Source organism: Rhinolophus sinicus, chromosome 14 (genome assembly GCF_057876585.1).
Source record: "Rhinolophus sinicus isolate RSI-liver-muscle chromosome 14, RSI-T2T, whole genome shotgun sequence".
NCBI classification, from domain to species: Eukaryota; Metazoa; Chordata; class Mammalia; order Chiroptera; family Rhinolophidae; genus Rhinolophus; species Rhinolophus sinicus.
Window position 1 is genome coordinate 184,787,679 of NC_142514.1, and position 21,699 is coordinate 184,809,377.

At 45.6% G+C, this 21,699-nt stretch overlaps 1 protein-coding gene across 19 annotated transcripts in view; it reads left to right on the forward strand.

Moving 5' to 3' along the window:
* PPP6R3 (protein phosphatase 6 regulatory subunit 3) overlaps nt 1-21,699 on the forward strand; it is a 128,951-nt gene that overhangs the window by 82,279 nt on the left and 24,973 nt on the right. For 11 of the 19 annotated variants that reach the window (XM_019755615.3, XM_019755617.3, XM_019755619.3 and 8 more), the window contains 7 exons: nt 2,460-2,589; nt 4,614-4,766; nt 7,067-7,216; nt 8,334-8,398; nt 9,565-9,680; nt 11,247-11,332; nt 17,129-17,215. In XM_019755615.3, the coding sequence (XP_019611174.1) occupies nt 2,460-2,589; nt 4,614-4,766; nt 7,067-7,216; nt 8,334-8,398; nt 9,565-9,680; nt 11,247-11,332; nt 17,129-17,215 (787 nt within the window). The remainder of the gene's footprint in view (nt 1-2,459; nt 2,590-4,613; nt 4,767-7,066; nt 7,217-8,333; nt 8,399-9,564; nt 9,681-11,246; nt 11,333-17,128; nt 17,216-21,699) is intronic. The other 8 variants (XM_019755622.3, XM_019755624.3, XM_019755625.3 and 5 more) reach the window with 2 other exon arrangements.

Consider the following 21,699-nt stretch of genomic DNA (forward strand, 5'->3'; position numbering starts at 1 on the left):
GCACACCTTTTGAACTTGTATTTGTTTCCTGTGGCTGCTATAACAATTTCCCTCTGTGGCTTAAAATGACAAAAATGGATTCTCCCACAGTCTGAAAGCCAGAAGTCCACGATCAAAGTGCTACAGTCTCGCCAGAAACGGGAGACTCATTCTTGGCTCTTCCCTTTCCTGGTGGCTGTTGGCTCTCCGTGGCTTGTGGCCACTTCTCTGCTTCACCTTCACATCTCCTCTTCTGCTGTGTGTCTGTCTCTCTTATGAGGACACTTAGGATGACATTTAGGGTCCACCTGGCTGATCCAGGATAATCTCACCTCCGACTATCCTCAATTACATCTTCAAATAAGGTCACATTCACAGACTGGGGATTAGGATGTGGGCTTACATTTTGGGGAGCCCCCATTCAGCCCACTGCATTGCTAACCCAAAGCAAAACAGCAGCCACTGCTGGCAATGCTGGGAAGTCACAGAGTCTCAGGCATTGTCGTTGGGAGTGCAAAGTCACATGGCCACTTTCTAAAAACATTTGGCAGTTTCTTATAAAGTGAAGCAGATAGCAGTCTCTTAGATACTCACCCAGGTGAAATAAAAACTGTCACGCAAAGACCTGTAAAGTAAACGTTTGTGTCAGCTTCATTCATAATTACCCCAAACTGTAAGCAAGCTGAGTGTCTTTAACCTGTGAGTAGACAAAGGTGCCGTGAAGCACCGGTCGGAGCTGCTGAGCAGTGCGGAGGAGTGGGCCGCTGCTGCACAAGCAGCCAGCGCTTCTTGTGCCTTTCCAAGGCTCAGGTCTAAGCTTAATCAAGTTCTCCTTGGAGCATCAGCATGGTTTTGTTTTGGATTTGGCAGATTCTTACGTATATTTGGAAGAATCACAATGTGAGGCTAGCGCAGTAATTTTGAACAAGACCAATGATTGAGATAAGTTGCCTCCTGCATGTTACAGTGCATTACTGATATAATAAATACAGTGCGTGATGCTGGTGTTTATGATACCAAATTTCTATGAATGGTTAAAGAATTTTAGTATATGGGTTGGTATGGTTTTTCATGTACGTGGGCAAAGATGATTGTTCTATACGTGTGGCTTGAACAGTGACTCACCACTTGGGAAAAAAATATGTCTATACCAGTTTTACATAAAAGTAAAGTCCAGATGAATTAAGTTAAAAAATACTAGAGGAGAAGTATGTAAATACTCAGAATTATGGGATTGTGAAGAACTTTTCAGCGTGGTTCCCTAGGCGGAAGCTATAATGAAGACAGCTATATTTGGCCACATAAATTAAAACCCCGACACATTAAAAAGCACTACAATCAAAGCAAAAGGCCTTTCCCTTTGCCCCCGTTCCAGTAATTAAGTTTCTAAATGCTGTTCCGCCTAGCTCTTACAGTTAGAAATCACTTCCACATGTGGCATATTTTCGAGTACTGGTTGTAATAATCGCTGTCTACCATGTTTCCCCGAAAATAGGACCGGGTCTTGTATTAGTTTTCGCTCCAAAAGGCACATTAGGGCTTATGTTCAGGGGATGTCCTCCTGAAAAATCATGCTAGGCCTTATTTTCCAGTTAGGCCTTATTTTCGGGGAAACACGGTAGGAGTTGGCTCTGTGCCAGGCAGCGTTCTCAGTTCCTTGTCTGCACTCGCACGGCCCTCCCAGCAGTCCTGGCGAGACATCCTACAGCTGCTCCCACGCTCCACAGTAGGACCAGCAGTGGGCTCAGGCAGTCCGGCTCCCGCGGCCGCCTTACTAACCCCCGGTGTGCACTGCTGGTCAGTTGACACACCATTTTCAGGCTGATCTTTTCATTTGAACTGCATACTCCCATTTTTAGACCTCACCCCCGATGTCCTCTGTCCCCTCTTGGGTGGGCTCTGTGCTGCCCCCGCTTTAAGAACCCCTGTGCCCAGGTCCTCACTCAAGCCAGTAGGCTTTGGGTAGTCTCATTCCACTCATAACTTCCTATAAGGAGTGAGTAGTAATGAGTGTACGTTGAGCTTTATGTGGAAGTAATTGAAGCCTTTTAACTAGGAGACAGCGTTGATTACACAAGAACAACTGGAACAGAGGCAGGCCCGCTTATTATTCACATCACGAATTGTGGGCCGTGTGGTCTGCCCTGTCATTCAGGGAGCACGTCTCCTTTTGCTTTGCAGATTTTCTGGTTAGAGAGCTGCTATTAGTATAACACATACAAGGAGATGGGAGGTTTAAGGGAACGGGAAGAACTCGCATGTAATTTCTCACCTGACGCTGCGGGCCTTTGGGTTCCAGGTCATGTGGGCCTAGCCCCTTCGAGTTTTTATTGTACCTGCTTCCTTTCCCTCCAGAAATGTCGATAAAATCATTGTATATTTGTGTACCTATTGTATATCTGTATATCTACACACTGATAGCATTGTGAGTGATTTGTTTTGAAATTGTAGTGAGTAAAATTAACTTGCTTTATTTCAAGATTTGAAGGCCACATAGAGATCTGCCCGCCAGGCATGAGTCATTCAGCTTGTTCGGTCAACAAGAGTGTTCTAGAAGCCATCCGAGGAAGACTTGGATCTTTCCACGAACTCCTGCTTGAGCCACCCAAGGTAGGGTAGCAATCTGAAGCACAGCCGGCCAGCTCAGTGCTTTGATTTAAATGTTGTTAGAAAGTGTATGAACTCGTGAGTAAGAGAACTGGCTGTGACCAGCACGTACAAAATACGCTAACAGGTACACTGCCCGTAGTCTTGATTGCTTTTGAGCTAGTTTCTAATTGGCTTTTATCTATATGTAACGTCTAAACTAGTGAATGGTAAAATTGAGCAAAATTGGACCTGCTTAGCTTTGTGTTTTCTTTCTGTAAATTCCGGGTACTTATATCCAGTACAATAAACACTTTCGTTCTCATAGCATGTTATTCTCACATCTTTGAGGTGCAGTTTAGCTTTTGGGAAGTGATCTTTGCGATGGAGTTGACGTCCTCGATGTTGAGGCAATGGGACAGTGATGGCCAGAGGCCTTACTTAAGCTCTAGTGGGTGAATGTGACCTGGGGCGTGAGCGGTTCCGCAGGGCGCGTGCATCTGTGTGTGAATCTAAAAATGACTGTCGGTGCAGGCGAGCCGCTGAAAACACAGACAACAGACACTGAAGACCTACAAAAGAGGGGTGTCCATAAGTAGTGTTCCTCCGCTGCCCCCTATGCCCCTCGATTGGTGCAAAGGTTTAGATGAGGGTAAGAGGCTCTTCCTTCTGGCATCTGTAGGGTGGAGGATGCAGTTCCAGAGAGTTCTGCCACCTGCACCAGTTCGTCCACCCTCCTTTTCCCTCCTGCCCTGCATCGCTGGGTCCGGGTCCGGGCCGCTGTGTGTGCCTCTCGGTGGCGTCACTGAGAGTTCCTGGGAATTGATCATACCAGCTTCTCCCTTCTCAATAAAGACTTGTGTTTATTTAGCCATGTTGTGGGGGGCCAAAGTAACTTCCGTCCATTACCCAGGGTGTCTAGTTCAGCTTCCAGGTTGTCTCTTCCGGTGGCTGGTGGGACCAGCGAGCAGGCAGTGGTCCCACCTCGTCTGCATTCAGCCTGCCTTGGGTTCGGCCCGGCGTGTTTGGCGCTTGTCCCCGGGAAAGAACCTGTGTCGTGTAGCAGTTCCGGTCAGCGGCGTTCTTCAGGCCAGACTTCGGAAGGAGAATAGGGAGAGGAGGGAAAGCAACAGAAAGGACTGACTGAGGAGAAAGGAGAGAGCGTCCAAGGGGAAGTTGGAGGAGGGAGAAGGGACCCGAGGGAGGAGAGGGTGTGTAATGAAGTACCCTGACCTGTATCTTAAGGGGACAGAACGGGTGGCACCTAAGGTGGAGTCTCAAGCGTTTGTTCCTGGCCCTGATTCGGAAGTAAGGCAGCAGCATCTCGTGGGGGCTTCCTCTTACTGCTGGGACTGACTGAGATGGGCTTGTCCCTGATTTCACTATTTGATGTGTGTGAGTAGCTCGATGACACTTGTTAAAATGTCTGTTCATTAGAGCTGTCTTACACGAGTAAAACCGCGAGACTTGCAGTTCCGAGAAGCCTCAAGAGGAACAGGAGAGAGCGAGGGTGCCAGTGTGGCTGGCGACACTGCACTCTCGGTTATAACTCGTCCCCTTTCCTGTCAAACTGCTGAAATTCTGGAATGGTCTGTGTCTTTTGTGCTTTCAAAGTACAGAGACTCCCTTTTATGGACAAGAACAGGGTTGAGGTTGATCTGGTTTCCAGGTTGTGATCCACCAGCAGCTTCTGTGTTTGTTTTTATCACACATTTGGCAAAGATGGAGGGCTGCGTCCTAAACCACTTGTAACTTCTCTTCGTTTCTGGTCGGGTTTGGGATACTGCGCTTTTTTATGGACTTCTGTAGCTGTCTGCTTTCTTTCTGTGGCAGCGTAGAATGTTGACACAGGGTATTTGATTTCTTACAAAATCATCCAGGGAAATTACTAGATCATCTTTTTCCTCATACCTTGAAAGACATCAATAGCAGCTTTGGATTTTCCTTCCGATGCAGAACTCAGGTCAAATGTTTGCGGAGTTAGTTTACCCAGTGTTGTTATGTCTCAGCACGCGCCCCTGCTTTAATGAAAGCTTGTTCGTCCTCAGAAAAGTGTGATGAAGACCACGTGGGGCGTGCTGGACCCTCCCGTGGGGAACACCCGGTTGAATGTGATCCGGTTGATATCCAGCCTCCTTCAGACGAACACCAGCAGTATCAACGGGGACCTCATGGAGCTGAACAGCATTGGCGTCATACTGGTAAGACGTTTCCGGAGAGACGTTTTCATTTGCCCGCGATATTTTACGGATAGGTAACTCAAGGTGCAGCCTCACCGATTTACAATGTGTGTCAGTGCCTTCTATTGGTCTGAGCGTAAATGGTCTTCTATATCGTTTCTGCCTGGAGTTTATCGTCTACTTTTAATGCTTTTTCCAGTAGCTATTTATCGTTGCTGTGTGTAAAGAACTATATTAGAAAATCACAAAGATAATTAAAACATAGGCCTTTCCCTCAAGAAGTTCAGTCTCACAGATGACAGAGTGAGGACAGTCACCCGCTTCAGGGGACTGTACTAGGGATGACCGCTGCTGCTTAGAGCCATAAGTAGCAAAGGGACAGGCGCTTGTCTTCTTTCCACTGAGGTCTCTCTGTCCATGTAACATCGGAGGCACTGTGTGGGCTTTTGATTCCAGTCCAACTTCTTTCTTGAAGCAGCTGTTAGTCTGCTTGTCAGTGGAGCCCAGGGAATGTCTGGATTCCCCGACCTCTGAAGTCCCCAGTTTGAAAGTTTGTGCCTAGAATCCACCGGCCCAGCTCTGGTACTCGTGGTTGCTTTGGCCGTCCTGCCACCCACAGCCTGGAAGGCACAAGGGTTACCACTTAGCAGGTTTCACAAGATGCCATCCCACCGTACACTTGGGGGAGCTTTCAAAAGAGGGTCGGGGTGTTTGTTCACAACATGAAAGGTCTTGGAATGTGCACTTTTATGTTTCTCATGTGATCCTGAGTACAAAACCCTGTGAGACAATCTTTTTCAGATCATGCCCAGAATGGGGATACGTTGCATGGCTAGGACGTGGTAGAGCCAGGATTTGATATCACATCTGATTTCAAACCCACATGGGCTTTATCAACCATGCCGTTATGCTGCCTGGTGCCACGGACATACTGTTAGTTGTATTTCAGCTTTGGGTTAAAAGACACATCAGTATGGGGCACAGATCAGGTCACTTTGGAGATAGATGAAATGTCAAAGGGTTGCAGTTTCTTTGGCAGCCTGATTGTTGCCCTCTGGGGGACATAGTTCTTGCTCCACCTTCTGACTCCAGGAATATAACTCTCCACTCCTGTCTCTGGGATTTTCCCTGCGGTCATCAAGTACTGGTCTTTACTCTTAACTGCTAATAAATATGCAACTGTTGTTCGTTCATTCTGTTCATCTTTAGAGCTACTTTGGAGTGTTAACGCATTTGATAAAACTCCTAAAGGGTCATGAATCATTACTTTTTCTTTTCTTTTTTTTTTTTTTAAAAAGCTTTTTATTTTTATATTTTTTAAAGATTTTATTGGGGAATGAGAACAGGACTTATATTGGGGAACAGTGTGTACTTCCAGGCCTTTTTTCCAAGTCAAGTTGTTGTCCTTTCAGTCTTAGTTGTGGAGGGCGCAGCTCAGCTCCAGGTCCAGTTGCCAGTTGCTAGTTGCAGGGGGCGCAGCCCACATCCCTTGTGGGACTCCAGGAATTGAACTGGCAACCTTGTGGTTGAGAGCCCCCTGGCCCATGTGGGAATCGAACCGGCAGCCTTCGGAGTTAGGAGCACGGAGCTCTAACCACCTGAGCCACCGGGCCAGCCCCCAGAATCATTACTTTTTCATTTTGAGATTAGAATACGTACCTTAACCATGCGTTTTGTGCTTTTAGGGATTGTCTTTCCTTTTTGTGATACTGTTACTCTTGAGGTAATCTGGAACATCTTTGTACTCTTAGGAGCTCCACATGTCCTCTCTTGTTTCGCTCCATTTGCTGATAGTTCTGAGTTTCAAATGCCAAGGTGGTTATTCTTTGCTGAGATTGTGAGCCCCTCGAGACTGAGGACCGTATTTGTATCTCTCTGTCGCCGTATTGCCCCTGGCACCGTGCCCTGCACAAAACCCATCAGTAACAATCTGTTGAATCAAAATAAAATTCTCATATGTTTCTTTGGAAATTTACTGAACTTAAAATGTCAGTATTAGTTGCTTTGAAAATGTAAAAAGATTCTCCCTTTCTCTTTCAGAAACATACTCTTGTCTTTTTGTCATCTGTTTATTTTTGGTCTCTACTCAATTCCTTGAAAACTCTGGCATGTTGAATGAGCAAACACTCTGTTATGTATTCTATGAAATGGCATTTCAAGCCCTCTTTAAAATAAACTTGTGTTCCCTTTAATGAGTCCTATTGGACTAAGAACACATCATTTTTACGTTATTAAATCACTGTTTGGTAGTTGTATTAAAGTAGTGGCTTAAGCATTGAGGTAACCGAATAAAAGAAAGCATTGTTTGTTTTTTTTTGTAGGACATGTTCTTCAAATATACGTGGAATAACTTTTTGCATACACAGGTGGAAATTTGTATCGCATTGATTCTTGCAAGTCCCTTTGAAAACACAGAAAATAGCACAATTACTGATCAAGATTCCACTGGCGACAGTTTGTTATTGAAACACGTAAGCTCACTTGGTGTCTTTTTTTTTTTTTTTTTTTTTTTTGCCACTCCTGTTTATAGCATTTTCCCATATACCTGTGAAGTAAATTGAAGTTTAAGGACATGAAGTTAAATTTCAGAGTCTAAATAGTTAACTATCTTATTTTCATTGCACTTTTAACCAGTGATTCTATAAATCAAATCCTGGACAAATAACCGTGAGATGAACTTTTAAGGAAAAAAATCTAAGTGGCCTGCTTATTTGGTAAAATTAATAGATTTGAAGATTGAAAATAGGTTTGGAGATTAAAAGGACCGTAAAAATGTCAATACTGCAGAAAACATTTCAGCAGTTATTTGGCACGCCAGAGTTTTACCTCTGGTGCTGAAAACGTGGCTGAAAGTTGGGAGAAGCGAGTTCAGTGCAGTGTTGAGGGAGCTTCTTCTTAGGGTCTGCTTTCTCTGGTTAAGTGTGAGGTGATTTTACTAAGTCTTCAGGTTTCTTCTTGCTCTTAAATGCTGTGATCATATGACATTACTCCCAAACCTGGAAGATGGAAAAGGCTAGCCTGGAGTAACCAAGTAGATGGGGGGACAAAGGACGTTTGACTAAAACTGGCGCTGGCGCATTCCGGTAATATAGCCCAGGCGCTTGGTGTTGGCTTGCAGGGTTGTGGCACCTGCTTTTAATATGAGTGCAGCAATGTTAGTGCCTCCAGAAGTTAGTTGTGCTCACAGTGAAAATAATACAAGCATCGCTGTGGATTCTGAGTGAAGTTTTTGCCAGGCACGATTTTCTTTATTCCTTTGGAATTTCGGCCAGGCTCTGTATTTCTGGGCCCAATTTCCGTGGCCGATAAAACCTGGCTTTGCTTTAGGTCAGCTGCTCACTGGTAACAGTACCGGAAATACTGTCATGTCCAACAGTGGCCCTGCTGGAGGCGTGGGTCCTATCTTGTATCCTGAAGGTCTAAACTCGCCGTCACACTGCATTTTGTTTGCCAGTAATTCACAGCTATATTTAGCTTACTGGGTTATACATAGCACTAGTCTGTTTAATTAGACTTCTGTCTCACTTCAGAGTTTTGACACTGTGACATTTATGTAAATCTTGACTGGTTATATTCCCTTTTTTTCAGCTTTTTCAAAAATGTCAGTTAATAGAACGAATACTTGATGCCTGGGAAATGAACGAGAAGAAACAGTACGTAAATTGTTTCCTGATAGGAATTCAGTTTGATTTTTCATTTGAAAAAAAAAGTCCTCCCTTGCCCTAGACAGAGAATCTGGAAAGAAATCACATGGTACATGCCACTTTACAGTTGTAAATGTTCTCTCAGCACCTCCAGATTATTTAATTGTAACAGCTATTCTAATAATTTATTTTTAGATCCCTCTGTCTTTCTGCCTCTCTTGAGGGAAAACCAGGGGGTGGGAGTGCTCCCCACCTCTGTGCTGAGCTTTGAAACCTTTCGGTCCTTTCTGAGTGGCTGTTTTCTGAGAATAACGTGGACTTGGAGGAGTAGTTGTCAAGCCAAGTCCTCCTGGATGATGGTTGAACCTCTCACGCCTGCCCTGGCTGCCCCGTGTTCTCGGTGTAGAGAAGAGTTGCTTCGTGGAACTCGAGGGGGAAATTGCCTAGTATTTTCCTTTTAGAACATTCCGTTAGCTGATTGGCAAGATTACTTGAAGTATTAGTTGATAACGTTTAAGTGGCTGTTACACAGACTTCCCTAGTGATGCTGTCTTAATAGGCATTTTTCTGAATGGAAAGCTGCATCTCAGTTGGGAAGATGAGACCCTAAATGTGGAAAGGGATGAGGGATAAATTGCGTACGTTCCAAATGGTGTGTGGGCCAGACACAAGTTGACTACCTTTCATCTTGGCCAGGTCCACAAACCAGCCAATATTTCAACTTGAGAAATGCCATTGGTAGATAATTACTTCTGTTAATTGGTTGGGGTGATTAAAATTTGATGTCCTTTAGCAAAATGAACCAGCAGAATTATTACCTTAGTTCCCTACAATCTGTTTAATGTCTGAAAAAGTTTCACAAAGAGATAAAAAGGAAAAGCATCAATGAATGTTTGGGTTTTTGTTTTTTAAAGGTAACAGATTATTGAAGGTTAATGGTTGGTTTGTATAGTTGAGTAAACCTTGTCCTGTCGAATGAGGCTATAGTATAATCTTTGAGTAGACAATTTCTCTGTCTCCCCGCCTGGTAATGTATTGGCGCCCAGCTTTTCTGTCCATTCTCATCGTAGTGCCTCGGCTTCTAGAATGATTGCTTAAATGCACTGTATTCACCAAGGTGTTGCATCGCTCCATCCTATCAGGAGTCTCAGTATTTGCCCTTTGCCCCCTGGCAGGGCCGAGGGAGGAAGACGGCACGGCTACATGGGACACCTGACGAGGATAGCGAACTGCATCGTGCACAGTACGGATAAGGGCCCCAACAGTGCAGCCGTGCAGCAGCTCATCAAAGGTAAGTGCTTCACGAAATTGGAATTACATTTTCGTTGGATCAGAGAAAGGATTTAAGGATAAAGTAGAAGTAACAGCATGTTTCCTAGTTGTCTGCGGAGTTTCTTTATCTGGCGCTTTAAGTGAGCTTCTCGAGAATGTTTTGAGCGACATAGTTCTTTGCTGTTCTTACTCCTGCAGTCGTGTTAGTGAGTATTGGCAGGCTTGGCCGAGTTTAGCATACTAGTTACCCACATCCGTTTTCAAAGAGCACTGCTTAGTAGCCTAACCCCCTGAGCTCGAAGCACTCGCAAGCTGGCAATTGAGCCACCTGACCTATAATTCTCTTGCTTTTTCTTTTCTTCTAATGGCCCCTATATAGCCTATGGACTGAGTTCCTGTAACCAGGATATTAAAGCATTGGTCAGCATTTCCCCGTATCTCTATTACTAAAACAAGGAATATTGGCTCCTAAAGCACTCTTTCTGTCCTAGCATTTGAATGCAGTCAGCCCAAGGTTACTTGGAAGAAAGTGAGTGGATGGATGCCTTTTACACTGGCAGGCAGGCCACGCGCTGTCTCCTCAAACAGGAGAGCTCTGTTACCAGCCGGTCACTAGTCCCATGACTGACTCTGAACGTGAAAAATCTTTAACCTTTGCAGTCCAGAGTTCATTCAGCGTTAACTCGATGAAACTCATTTTCCAGTGTATTCTTGTTTATCTTTTAAGAATGTTCATGTGTTCAAGAGGCTGTTACCTGTCAAATGTGCATTCAAACCATAGTTGATGCCCAGTGATGGAAAAATTGGGGCTTGCTCACCTGTAATTTTGCTTCTTGAGAGGGGTATAAGCCAGATCATCACAGTTTATGTTCTTACCAAGAAGAAATGGCTGTGTGTGATTGTTTTTTAGCTCAGTCTTTGTTTTATGGAAGTTGCCAGGTGGTGCACGTGTGTGTTTAAATCAGCATTGTCAGATGACAACTTTAGTAAGGCCTCCAAGATTACAGCTATAGTTTCATTTTCTCAGAAAAGAATTCCTTTAAAATTTCTACAGAAGGTTGAATTTCACTATGTAGCCATGTATTCGCCTGTGACACAGACATTTAGGAAACATTATTTTTGAGCAATTTGAAAAGCCAAACTGAGTTCCACAGAACATTCTTTGGCCAGATGCTAATCAGAGTGTCTCAAGAAAGTGTGCGGGAGCTGACTTTTGGAGTGTTTCCTAAACTTGCATGACCATGAAAAAAGACGGCATTTCCCCCCACCTTAAAGACTTACCTTCTCAGAAGAGTTTGTTGGAAACACTCACATTTTCCAGGTTAAGTTTTTAACCAAAAGATTTTTTAAAACTTGTTTAAATGCACGGCTGCTAAGAGCTATTGGCGTCACGTGTAGACTCTTGGAGGCGTGGCTCTGGTTCCTGAAAGTCCTCGGGGCTCATGCTGTGCACGTCTGTGTAACTCTGGTCCCCTGGGAGTTCTCTGATGAGTCCAGTGGGGGGGTGCCCTTTTGTGTTACCTGTTGATGTCATTTGTGTGTAGATCACTGTAGTGATGATGCTTTTCTTCTTTTTCCTTTGAAGATCTTCCAGATGAAGTCAGGGAGCGATGGGAGACGTTCTGCACAAGTTCCTTAGGAGAGACTAACAAGAGGAACACGGTAGATCTAGTAGGTTTTACAAGGTTACATTTCTGTGATTTCAGGGCTCTTAGCCTTTGCCCGTTTATTCAGAAAGCTGTGAAAGATCTTCCATGTGTCCTGGGAATTGTGGGTCAAGGATAAGTCTGTTTCTTTACCAGGAAGAGAAGTCAGTGTTCGCAGTATTCTTGCTAACTGGCCCAGTCCGCTCCTCATTCCTGCCTGGGAGGACAGCGGGGTACAAAGAAGCCACTGACATCTGCTTCACTCCGTATTTAGTTTCCGGTTCCCTCAGCGCCCTGCTCCCTGAGCAGCTCACCAGGATGGCCTCTAGTCTTCCCTTTGCTCTGTGGGTTTGTTGCCTTCTGCCTCAGGTAGCCCTGGGTGGTCAGAAAGCCTAAATGTTCCTTTGGATACTTTCTAATGTTACTGAATTGAGTTGACTTTTGTTTGACCTCATTCCCAGTGGGGGACGTTTTGTAGATGCCTTTGAAACCCCAGCTTTAAAGTCTTAACAGGTTGGTCTTGTAGCCAGGGAATAATGGCATTGATAATACATCTTCTTAAACTATATTGGACTTTGGAATGCGTTCCGTGGTTGTTTTTGTTTGTTTGTTTGTTTGTTTTTTAACACATTAAGTTTTAAGGTGAGTATTGGTTTCGTTTTTAAAGATGTGGAAAAGCATTTCCTTTCGTCAGCGCCTGGCAGCTAATAGTCGAGGCCGTGGCCTTGGCTCCGCTGGGAAGGAGGTGTGTCAGGCATTTCACTCTCTGTTGGAAATTCAGCAGCTGCAGTCTTGAATTTCTAATAAACAGTAACACCTCAACTGTTCAGTCAAGTGTGTGGCGGCATTATCTGTTTAGAACAGAATTAAGAAACTAGGGAAACAGGCTGAGGCAGCGACAGAGCGGCCACTGGGTCATCCTGAGTCACAGCCTGAAGGGCCTGTCGCCTTCTGCTTTGTAGATGGTCTAATAAATTTGGTTCTGTTTCCAGACTCTGAACAGGTTGGTGGGGAAATGGCTTGTTAAGGTGGGTATAGTGATAACAGTAGGTATCAGGAGTGGATAGAATTATGAAGTTAAGAGAGAGCTATAAAAAGGGACCTGTGTGGGGTCATTTAACTGAAATAGATCTCATGGCCCTTAGTGTCCTAGTGTATTATAGCCCAGCAGAGAAACACATTCATTTTGAAAGCCCTGAGTCATCAAGGAAAGGTTAAATAATTTTGAATGAATGTATCACTTGGTAGATGGTTTTTTTCCCCCCAATTAAATTGCTCAAACTTCTGGATAAACAGGTTTTATTGTAGGGTGAAAGTGTTCTCTCATACTGTTAAATTGAGCCATTTAATTGTAGAGGCCCCCATGCTGATACCTGTTAAAAATGCAGGCAGGGTGATCTCCTTTAAGGGGATTTTTGTCTTGTTTCTATCAAAAAAAGGAATATTTAGAAATATTAATTCTGATTTTGTTTGGGAAAATTCTTTTAATTTTATCCTTTGACTTCAGAGATAGAAATAAAAAATGTCCCGTTAAACTTGTTGGTATCAGGAAAATTTAAAAACCTCTTTATCTTTGGTAAGTCAAGTAGATTTCTCTTGAGAGCAGTTCTGTGGAAAGAAGGACTTCATTGCAATTCAGACGACACTCAGCTGCTTTGCATGATGCGTCTACCTGGTGTGTGACTGTAAGTGTTACTGTTATGTCCACACGGAGGAGTGCGGGACATGTGGCCTTTGTGGGGCCAACATCCAGACGTGACACCCGTGCTGAAGCAGACGCGAACACGGGCTCCACCCACCGCTCGTTGGAGCTCAGTGCTCCTTTGCCTGTTGCACTTTCTGCCACGTGCACGCACCACGTAAATAACCTACAGTAAAAAGGAAGGAAGAAGTTCGCGTATACTGCAAGAGTGCTCAGATTTATAGAGCCCTGTTAACGTTGATGCAGCCCCACTCTAGAATTGTTTTCTGTTAGTGGCTCTTGCTCTTGTAAAAATGGCGTTCAGGAGGGGTGTCCACACGTGTGAGGCAGTGCAGAGTCCAGCTCAGAGCATTTCCCTTCTGACGGTTTCAGGCACATTTATCACCGAAATTGGCGATTAGATAGTAGATTGATTACTCCCTGCCTTTTCCCCAAGCAGGTTAGATTCGATGCACTGCCTGATTTCGTTGGTTTAGGATGGCTCGGCCGGGTACCTCTCTGGAATTATTTTGGGTGTAGTAACAGGACTTGAGTCACCGTAGTTCAGCACCAAATGCTTGTTGTGTTGCCCTGGCCAGTTCTTGTTTTCTGGTTCCGGGAAGGATTTGTTTACCTCTACACCAGACACTTCCCTGTCCATCCTGCTGGCTGTGGGCCTGAGGACTTGCTCCGTTATGTAGGACAGGCTGAGCCAACCCCAGGCTCCTGTCACTTCTGGGGCAACTTTTCAATCACCCTCCCCCCCAGCTCTGAAGGACTTTGATCTTTCGACCCATCGTGCCAAAGTATATGCACAGCGGATTCATACATTGTTTATGCTTTTGTGTTAGGAGTTTATTATGAATGAAATTTGGTGTTTTAATTACATGCAGAGACCACTGTGTTTTGACTAAGCCCCCCATCTAAAAATTGGTAAGGATTTAGATAGCATAGATAATGTAGGAAATGTTTTTGCGCTGACTTTGGAAAGTTAAGTTCGTTTTATTCTCTGCCTCCCTCTCCAAGGGGAGAATGTGTTTTAAAAGCATTTGTGCTTCTTTTCCATCACTGATGAGACAGTTTATGGAGGTTGTGTACAGATGTGCAAATAGGAATTGCCAGCAGGTTGTGGTGGGACCTCTGAGAGTCAGTGTTTCTAATCAGCCCGGGTCGGGGAGGTGCCGGGGGCCAGAGCCAGAGCAGGGCCACACCAATGCGGGCTGAGGCCAGAGCTGCCACGTTTCACTCAGAGTTTTGAGGCATGCTTGTGGCTTTCCTTAGCAACATGACCGGCAAAAATGAGGGAAACACTTGTTTGGTTTTTTTCCTGTAACAGCAGTTAATACAAATTTTGTGAAAGATGGTGACACCTCAAAAGCATTTTTTCACTGTAGCATCAAGAATGTACTTAGAATACATCTATCTTGGCAAGAGTGTTCTTACACTTGTTACTTTTTTAAGGTATTTATTAGTATTCATTAATTCAATAAATATTTGAGTGGCTGTTATGTGTTTAGTACTGGGGACGTTGTACTAAACAAGACTGGCAAAACCCTGCCTCGATGCAGATGGAGAAACTCCAGGGGAGGGAGTCAGGGAGCGTTTGGGGCAGCTGTGCAATTCAAAATTAGATGGCCTGGGAAAACCTCGCTGAGCAGGTAACATTTGTGTAGAGGCTTGATGGCAAGGGCGGGTAGTGAGCACAGAGGCCCGAGGTTAGTTCGTTCCCCGTATGTGCAGAGGCTGACACGTCATCCCAGAGCGAGCTATGGAGAGAACAGGACGTGAGGTCTGAGGCTCTACAGGCCAGATCTCACAGCTTTAGTCCACGGCAAGCCCTTGGGTTGTGTCCTTAGGGAGATGACAAACCACTAGGTTTGGAACTGAAAAGTGACCTAATGTGATGTCCATTGGAAGAAATCCTTGCGGCTGCTGGTGGAGAACAGACTACGGTGGGACCACGGTTGCAGCAGGGGACTCGCTGCCTGATGGAGCATTAATCCCAATGCGCTAATGGCCTGCACCAGGGAGATGGTGTGCACCTGATAGGAAGTGGGAGTCTAGGTTCCATTTCTACAGTAGCGTGACAGATGCACGGGGACAGAAGAAACAGCATGACGAGGGTTTTAGCCGAGGAAGAAGAAGAATGGAAGTGGTATTTACTGAGCTGGAGGTTTCTCAGTAAAAGGGGAGCTGAGAAGTTTAGCTCAGGCACTCCGTGGTGAGTACTTCTGTGTGATGAACTAGTGGGATTCCGATTAGCAAGTTTCCCCCAGGGTAAATGCAGTGGTCTTTTTTGCTCATCGTGTTAAATCAGAATCGGCACACCTTTCAGTAACAAGTTGCGAATGTGTGCATACGTTGTGTTGTTATTAACAATAACTTCCTAAAACAGCAGGGGTTTTTTTGGAGGAAAAAATTATATTAAATACTTCCCAGAATTGCTTTGAAGATACAGGTTAAGGCGAATATGTAAAGTGGTCACAGTATCTGACACATAGTTGCTCAACAAAAGCTACTTTGTTTCTCATCTTTAATGAGCTGATGAAATCTTATTTTGGAGCAAAAAGTAAACATGCCAGGAGTAGCCAACTCTTTCTGTTCTCTTGTTTAGTTCACCTAGCTTGCTCTTTGAATTGTCTAATTCTGCGCCCCACCATGGGGTTGCACCCCTAAAATACACACTGGCTTCATATGACTCATGCACTAACTAGCCTGCCAGCCAAGTAGCCCAAAGCTCCTCTAAACCCCCTGCTGTACAACCACTTGGCCCACTCTTCATAGCAGTGGCCCCGTGAGATGGCAGCTCCATGACCCAGCAGTACCCCGTGGCCTCCACGTTCCTGCAGCGGCCCCTCCCCCCTCTTCTCTGAAGCTCCTCCCCTAAAGCTCCGACTGACTGACGCTAGCAAGCAGGGTTCCCTCCACGATCGCAGATTGTGCATCTGATTTCATCAGGCCAGCTTCTGCATAGAGTGCGAGTGCGTCTCTGGACCGGAGGGAAGGCATTGAAGCACTGGGTCCCTCACGTGGGCTCAGTGTCTTTACACAGGCGGTCAGACAGAGAGAAAGATTAATTTTCTTCAGAACGTGATTTACTCAGATTTTCACAAGCTGCATCACACACAGACACAGACCTATTTAATTCTGCTTTGGGCTTGAACCAGTGTTGGAACCTCACACAGCAGAGCAGCCGGTTTCTCTGGCTCCAGCCCATTCAGCATGGCTTCAAGGGGTGGGGGTAATGCCCCCCCTCCCCCATGACAGTGGTCTCTGCCCACAACACTTCTGCTAAAAATACAGGAAGAAGAACCCAGAAAATGCAGTGTAAGTGACCTTCAGAAGTTTCATGCCGGTTTCTACAATGTATAGACGGTTCATATTTAGTACTTGCTATATAGCAGTTTCTGCTATTAGTGCTATATACTTAGTCATTTGTGTATCGTTTCTAATTTTTAATACATTTCCTCTAATGTGTGACATTTCTGAATTAATAAAATTCACTTACCATGAAGTGGTGAATAGTTCATGTTTGTGTTTTTGCTTAATTAATGTCAGTTGTGAAGTTCTGAGGGCAGGGGTACATTTTAAGGGGAAGAAGATTTGGGGTCTTTTTATAAGCTGGAGACTTGACTCAAGTCATATGAACAGTGCTTTTCTTAGAGTGGGCAAGAAATGCAAGAATTTCAAGTGAAATGGTTATATTTAAATCTCACCTTTCTCGTGGCTCATTAGTAATCCTGGGAATTGCAGTTTTAGCCTTCCAGGTTGGCACATATAAATTATTTTTATATTTCACCTGAGCCATTCCTTCCGCCTTCCCTTTGTAAACATTTAATTGGAGATAGTTACCAAAATCACTTGAATGGAGTTAAGTCCTCTGGCCTGTTTTCTGGTGATGTTGGTAATGAGTGAAATGACCACACGTGGGCAGCAGAGGGCAGGGCGCCAAGCCATCTGGTTAGGGGACGTGCACCCCAGAGTATTGGGTTGATTTTACAACTCACTGTTTCTTAGTTTTGTTCTTGTTGTTACACATTGAGAGAAAAAGTAAATGTTATTTTTCCATAAAAATGCTGATGCAAACAAATGTCCAAAACATTTTATGTTAAATAGTCTTTTACATTTTTATGCATATAGGTTACAACCTGCCATATTCATTCATCCAGTGATGATGAAATTGACTTTAAAGAAACGGGTTTCTCACAGGATTCTTCTTTGCAGCAAGTGAGTCATGCCTAAAGCTTTGCTTTTGTTTTTATTTTCATTGCTTAGTCCAGTTGCCATTTATGAATCAGTTTCGGAGTCAGATTATGTTAGGATGTGATTGGGGTTACTTATCCGTTAGGAAAAGCATGCAAACAGGAACTGTTGGGTATGTGACAGGAGGGTTTGTGTTGATTATATTTCTAGGAAATGTTTCACGCCTGATAAACAATGGTGAGTTGGGTCAATTCTCAGGAGCTTTGAATGAACTGAACGAACAGTTCACGAAGCGCCTCAGACATGCTCGTTGTGCAGACCTTTACCGTAGTTGAGTTGTTGCCTAAAGACTCCAGTAGTCGAGATCTATGGGTAAGAATAATTGGAGTGAGACCTTTTTAATGTCAGTAAGCGTAACTTGCCTAAATGTCCCTGAAGCAAATGGCTTACATGTTTCTAATTTCTTTAAGGTCTACTAAATTAAGTTTTAGTGGAAGCAGCTCATTGCCATCCTCCCCTCCCGCCACCAGATTTCTCTCCGTTCCCCAGCTGCTTGTTATCTTTGTGGGGGAGAAAAACAGGATATAAAAATAAATGTACTGCTTTATCACCCTTTGGTGGTTCCTGAGGGGCGACATGATTTCACTGTCTCAACTGGGTATCAAGTTTGGGAGCTAAAAATAGAAGCCCTTTCCAGAGTTACCGTTTTTTCCCCAAAATAAGACCTACCCCGAAAAATAAGCCCCAGTTAAGATCGTCAACCAGACGGACGCATTTAGTACGTTATGACAGTGTTCCAGAAGAAGATGACATGACTGTATTTGAATAAATATAGATTGTTGTACATGAAAAAATAAGACATCACCTGAAAATACGCCTTAATGCATCTTTTGGAGCAAAAATTAATATAAGACCCGGGCTTAACTTTCAGGGAAACATGGTATCAACACTTGGTACGGAGAAGGTGTCCTCAGTCAGGACCAGGTCCTGGCACGGCAGTGGCCTTCCCGCCCGGCACTGTGTGTTGCTTGGCTTCCTTTTTCTCCATCTTGAAGCCTCATCCTTGACCAGGGCCAGGATGAAATGTCTGATGATCACGCGGCCCTGTCTCTTGCATCCCATGGACTGGCCTGCTCTGGCATAGGCCGAGCTGAGCAGCTGGTTTGATACCAGGCATTGAACGTTTCCATCTTCAGTATAGTCTGAAGTAGCGTTGCAGCGCTAGGCTGATGCTTGACACTGCTGCCCTTGAAGCCGGCCCCCCTGTCCCCCCAGGTTAGGGGCAGGGAGCACAGGGAGCAGCCATGGGGGGGTGCTGGTGAGCCGCTGGGCTTTCCTATAGCCTGCAGCAGCCCCTCACTGCCACCCTCCCGTCTGGGCTGCTGTTGAGCAGCCCTGCCCTCCGGGCTCGTTGGGAGCCCGCGTGCCTCCAGGCAGGCCTTTCTCGGCCCGGCCATCCCTGGTGCCGCCCCAGGAAGCGCTGACGACAGCTGTGTGTCGGGAGCGCCCAGAGAGTACGGAAATGGTCCGCCTAACCTGGGGTGCACCCCAGTGCCATCCGTTGCTCCACCCTACAGTGGAGCGTGATGGGGAAAGCGGAAATCATCAAGGTGATTTTGTACCTGTGGAAATAGCTTTAAGAAGGAGAGTGCCCTAAACATCTATTTGTAAATAAACCAACAAACTTGGAACTTTAGGCTACTGAGCTAATCAAGGGGTGGGTACACTTAGGTACGTGGAAAGGGGACCCCCTTACTGCTCATTAAATCCGGTTCCTGGGTCATAGCTGTTCTGGGAGACTTCTGGCATTTTTTTGGTTTGACTGACTGCCGATGTGCCGATGAAGCCACCTGGTCACAGAACTGCCTTAGTAACAGCTCTCCCCGGGCTCGTGCCTGTGGGTTCCCTCCACTTTGTGTAACTCTCCAAAACGGACGAAAAGGACTGTGCTTTGCTGATTGACAGGCTCCCAGCAAACTTCTCTTTGCAGGTTTAAAACCAATCATGGATCGTTCTGAAAATAAGAAACAGACTCCAGAGCATTTTTCCTTTTTCATTTGAGCATACAAGTCTAGGTTAGTTTAGTCCAGAGCTCTTTGTATGTGAACGAGAACTTCAAGTTCTCGTTCATATTTGAAGTTAGGTGTCGTGTGGGTCAAGTCCCAAGTGTAGAGAGCTTAGGGCAAGTTACGTAACAAGGTTTCCTGCCCGTGTCACTCACTGCGGGGCCACATTCGGCCCCGAGTGCCTCCCAGGGTTTCTGTCCCTGCCTGTCTCGTTGGGCCTGCTGCCCTTCTGCTTCCTCCCCTCCAGTGTTTGCCTCTTGCCTCTCGTAACTCTGCCTGACAGAGGTGTGGAGGCTGAGGCACGTCTGCAGAATTCGCGCTGCGTCCCACACATTGGCTCTAGAGTACCCATCCGACTGGCTCCCCCAGGCCTCATTCCAGACAGGCTTGTCCATAGGCACGTGGTCAGATGGACAAGGTGAACTGGGAGAGTCTGTGGCCCAGCTGACACCCCCAGAGAGATTTGCTTAATGAAGCAGCGGGATCGCTTCTCGGTGACTTGGACAGTCCCCGGCTTTGGCCAGAAGCCAGTTCCAGGAAGTGTGGGGGTTTTGTTTTTGTTTTTTAATTTTAACTGATTAAAATATTTCAGTAATTACACAGCCGTATGGGGCTCTCCAGATTTGGATTTCTCAGGGTGGAAAGCACTTGTGTAGCTTTACATAGAATGCAGTAACAGCCTTTACTTCTGTGGGGGTAGTAGCCTTGACAGCTTTCTTAGTAATAATCAGGTTTGAAACCTGCAGTTCTTTGCTGGTTGTATCCTAGGAGGTATGATAGACTTGGCACTAAGAGGGCCACGGTTCCTTGGTTTTCCTTTTCCTTGGTGCTGTGGCACGGAGGTTAACTGTCTGTCAGTTGTGACGTATCTGCACAGACAGACAAATGCGAATGTGTATGTGTATACAGTTGGCCCTCTATCCATGGGTCCCGCATTGGTGGGTTCCGCCACTGCTGATAAAAATATTCAGGAAAAAACTAGACAAAGCTGCTGACGTACACGATGTAGCTAGGCCCACAGTGGGTCTGTTCCGAACATGTATAGACTTTTTCTTGTCATTGTCCCCTAAGCAGTCCAGTGTAACAGATGTTTCCACAGCCTGTGCGTTATAGTGGGTATTATGAGTGGCCTCGGGATGATTGGAAGTGTGCGAGTACGGGAGGGTGTGGGCACTTTTTATGCCAACACTGCACACAGCCTTACATAAGGGGCTCGAGCCTCCTTGGGTTTTGGTCCCCGAGGGGGTCCTGGGACCAGCCCCCCGGATGCCGAGGGACAGCTGTGTGTACGTATCTGTGTGTATTCACGTGCACATTTAAAAACACTTAGTGGTTGCATTCTGTTTATAAGCATTGAAGGAACACTTTGGTAACATCTTCCCTTTTGCACCCAAAACATTTACAGTATGATCTCTAGAAGTACAAAATTAAAGGGAAAAGAAAGACTCAAAGCAAACAATTGAGAGGGACCTTCCCCCCGTGTGACCAAATGTCCATCCCAAATAAAGTCAGAGCCTGGCTTACGCTGCTCGCTCAGGATGGCTTCCTCACCTTCACTGCATCTTCAAAGTTATCAGGCGCTCCTGTTACCTTATCAAAGATAAAGCTGTGATTCGGGGGAGTCGGCTTCTTTTTTTTTGACTTAATGACTATAAATGCTCCATCGCATATTTTCTATTCATGCATCCAAAACTGGGCCCAGCCTCCTGGAGCTTGTGCCTCCCCTTCTGTCAGCCAGATCCCCACGCTCAGCCTCGCTCTTCCTGACGGCACGCCTGCGAGGCTGGCCCTGTGCCCCACGTGCTCGTACAGTCTCATCTCTGGGCAGGAAAGGGGACGGCAAGGAAGTGTGAGCGTGAACAGAGGCGGCGGTGGGTATACTCAGAGAAAAGGGGGGTTGTAGTTCTCTGTACACCAGATACAGCGTGTCTCAGACCTAAGGAAAAGATGCCTTCCAAAGCCAAATATAAGTGATTTTTAATTATCCACAACTTGGATTATCTATGCCATATTCCCTGCCACCAGAATGAGCAATCAGGAAGGAAGGGCAGGCACGTCTGCAGTGTACATCTGTGGGTGGGTCCGTGGGCTCCGCTCGGGGGGAACCAAGGACAGATCGGCTTAACTCAGCGACAGCTGCCTCCCTCCCTCCCAGCAAGTGGCCTCAGGAGCCATGTCTTTAGTTCAGCCACTGGCCGCTGCTCATGTCCCCTGGATGGGGCTCACCTGCAGGAGAGAGTGGTGTCATCTGTCCACAGCTCTGTCCACGGGCAGCACACACATTGGTATCTGTCTCCGGGTTTACTATTTGGGGTACACCAAGGAGTCGCCCTTCCTTATCGTCTTCCCTTCCTCACTCCTGATAGAGAACGTAGGACACATCCCCGATTCACCTCCTGGGCCTGCTTGTTCTCTTAGATTCGAATTCCAGCATTTCTGCAG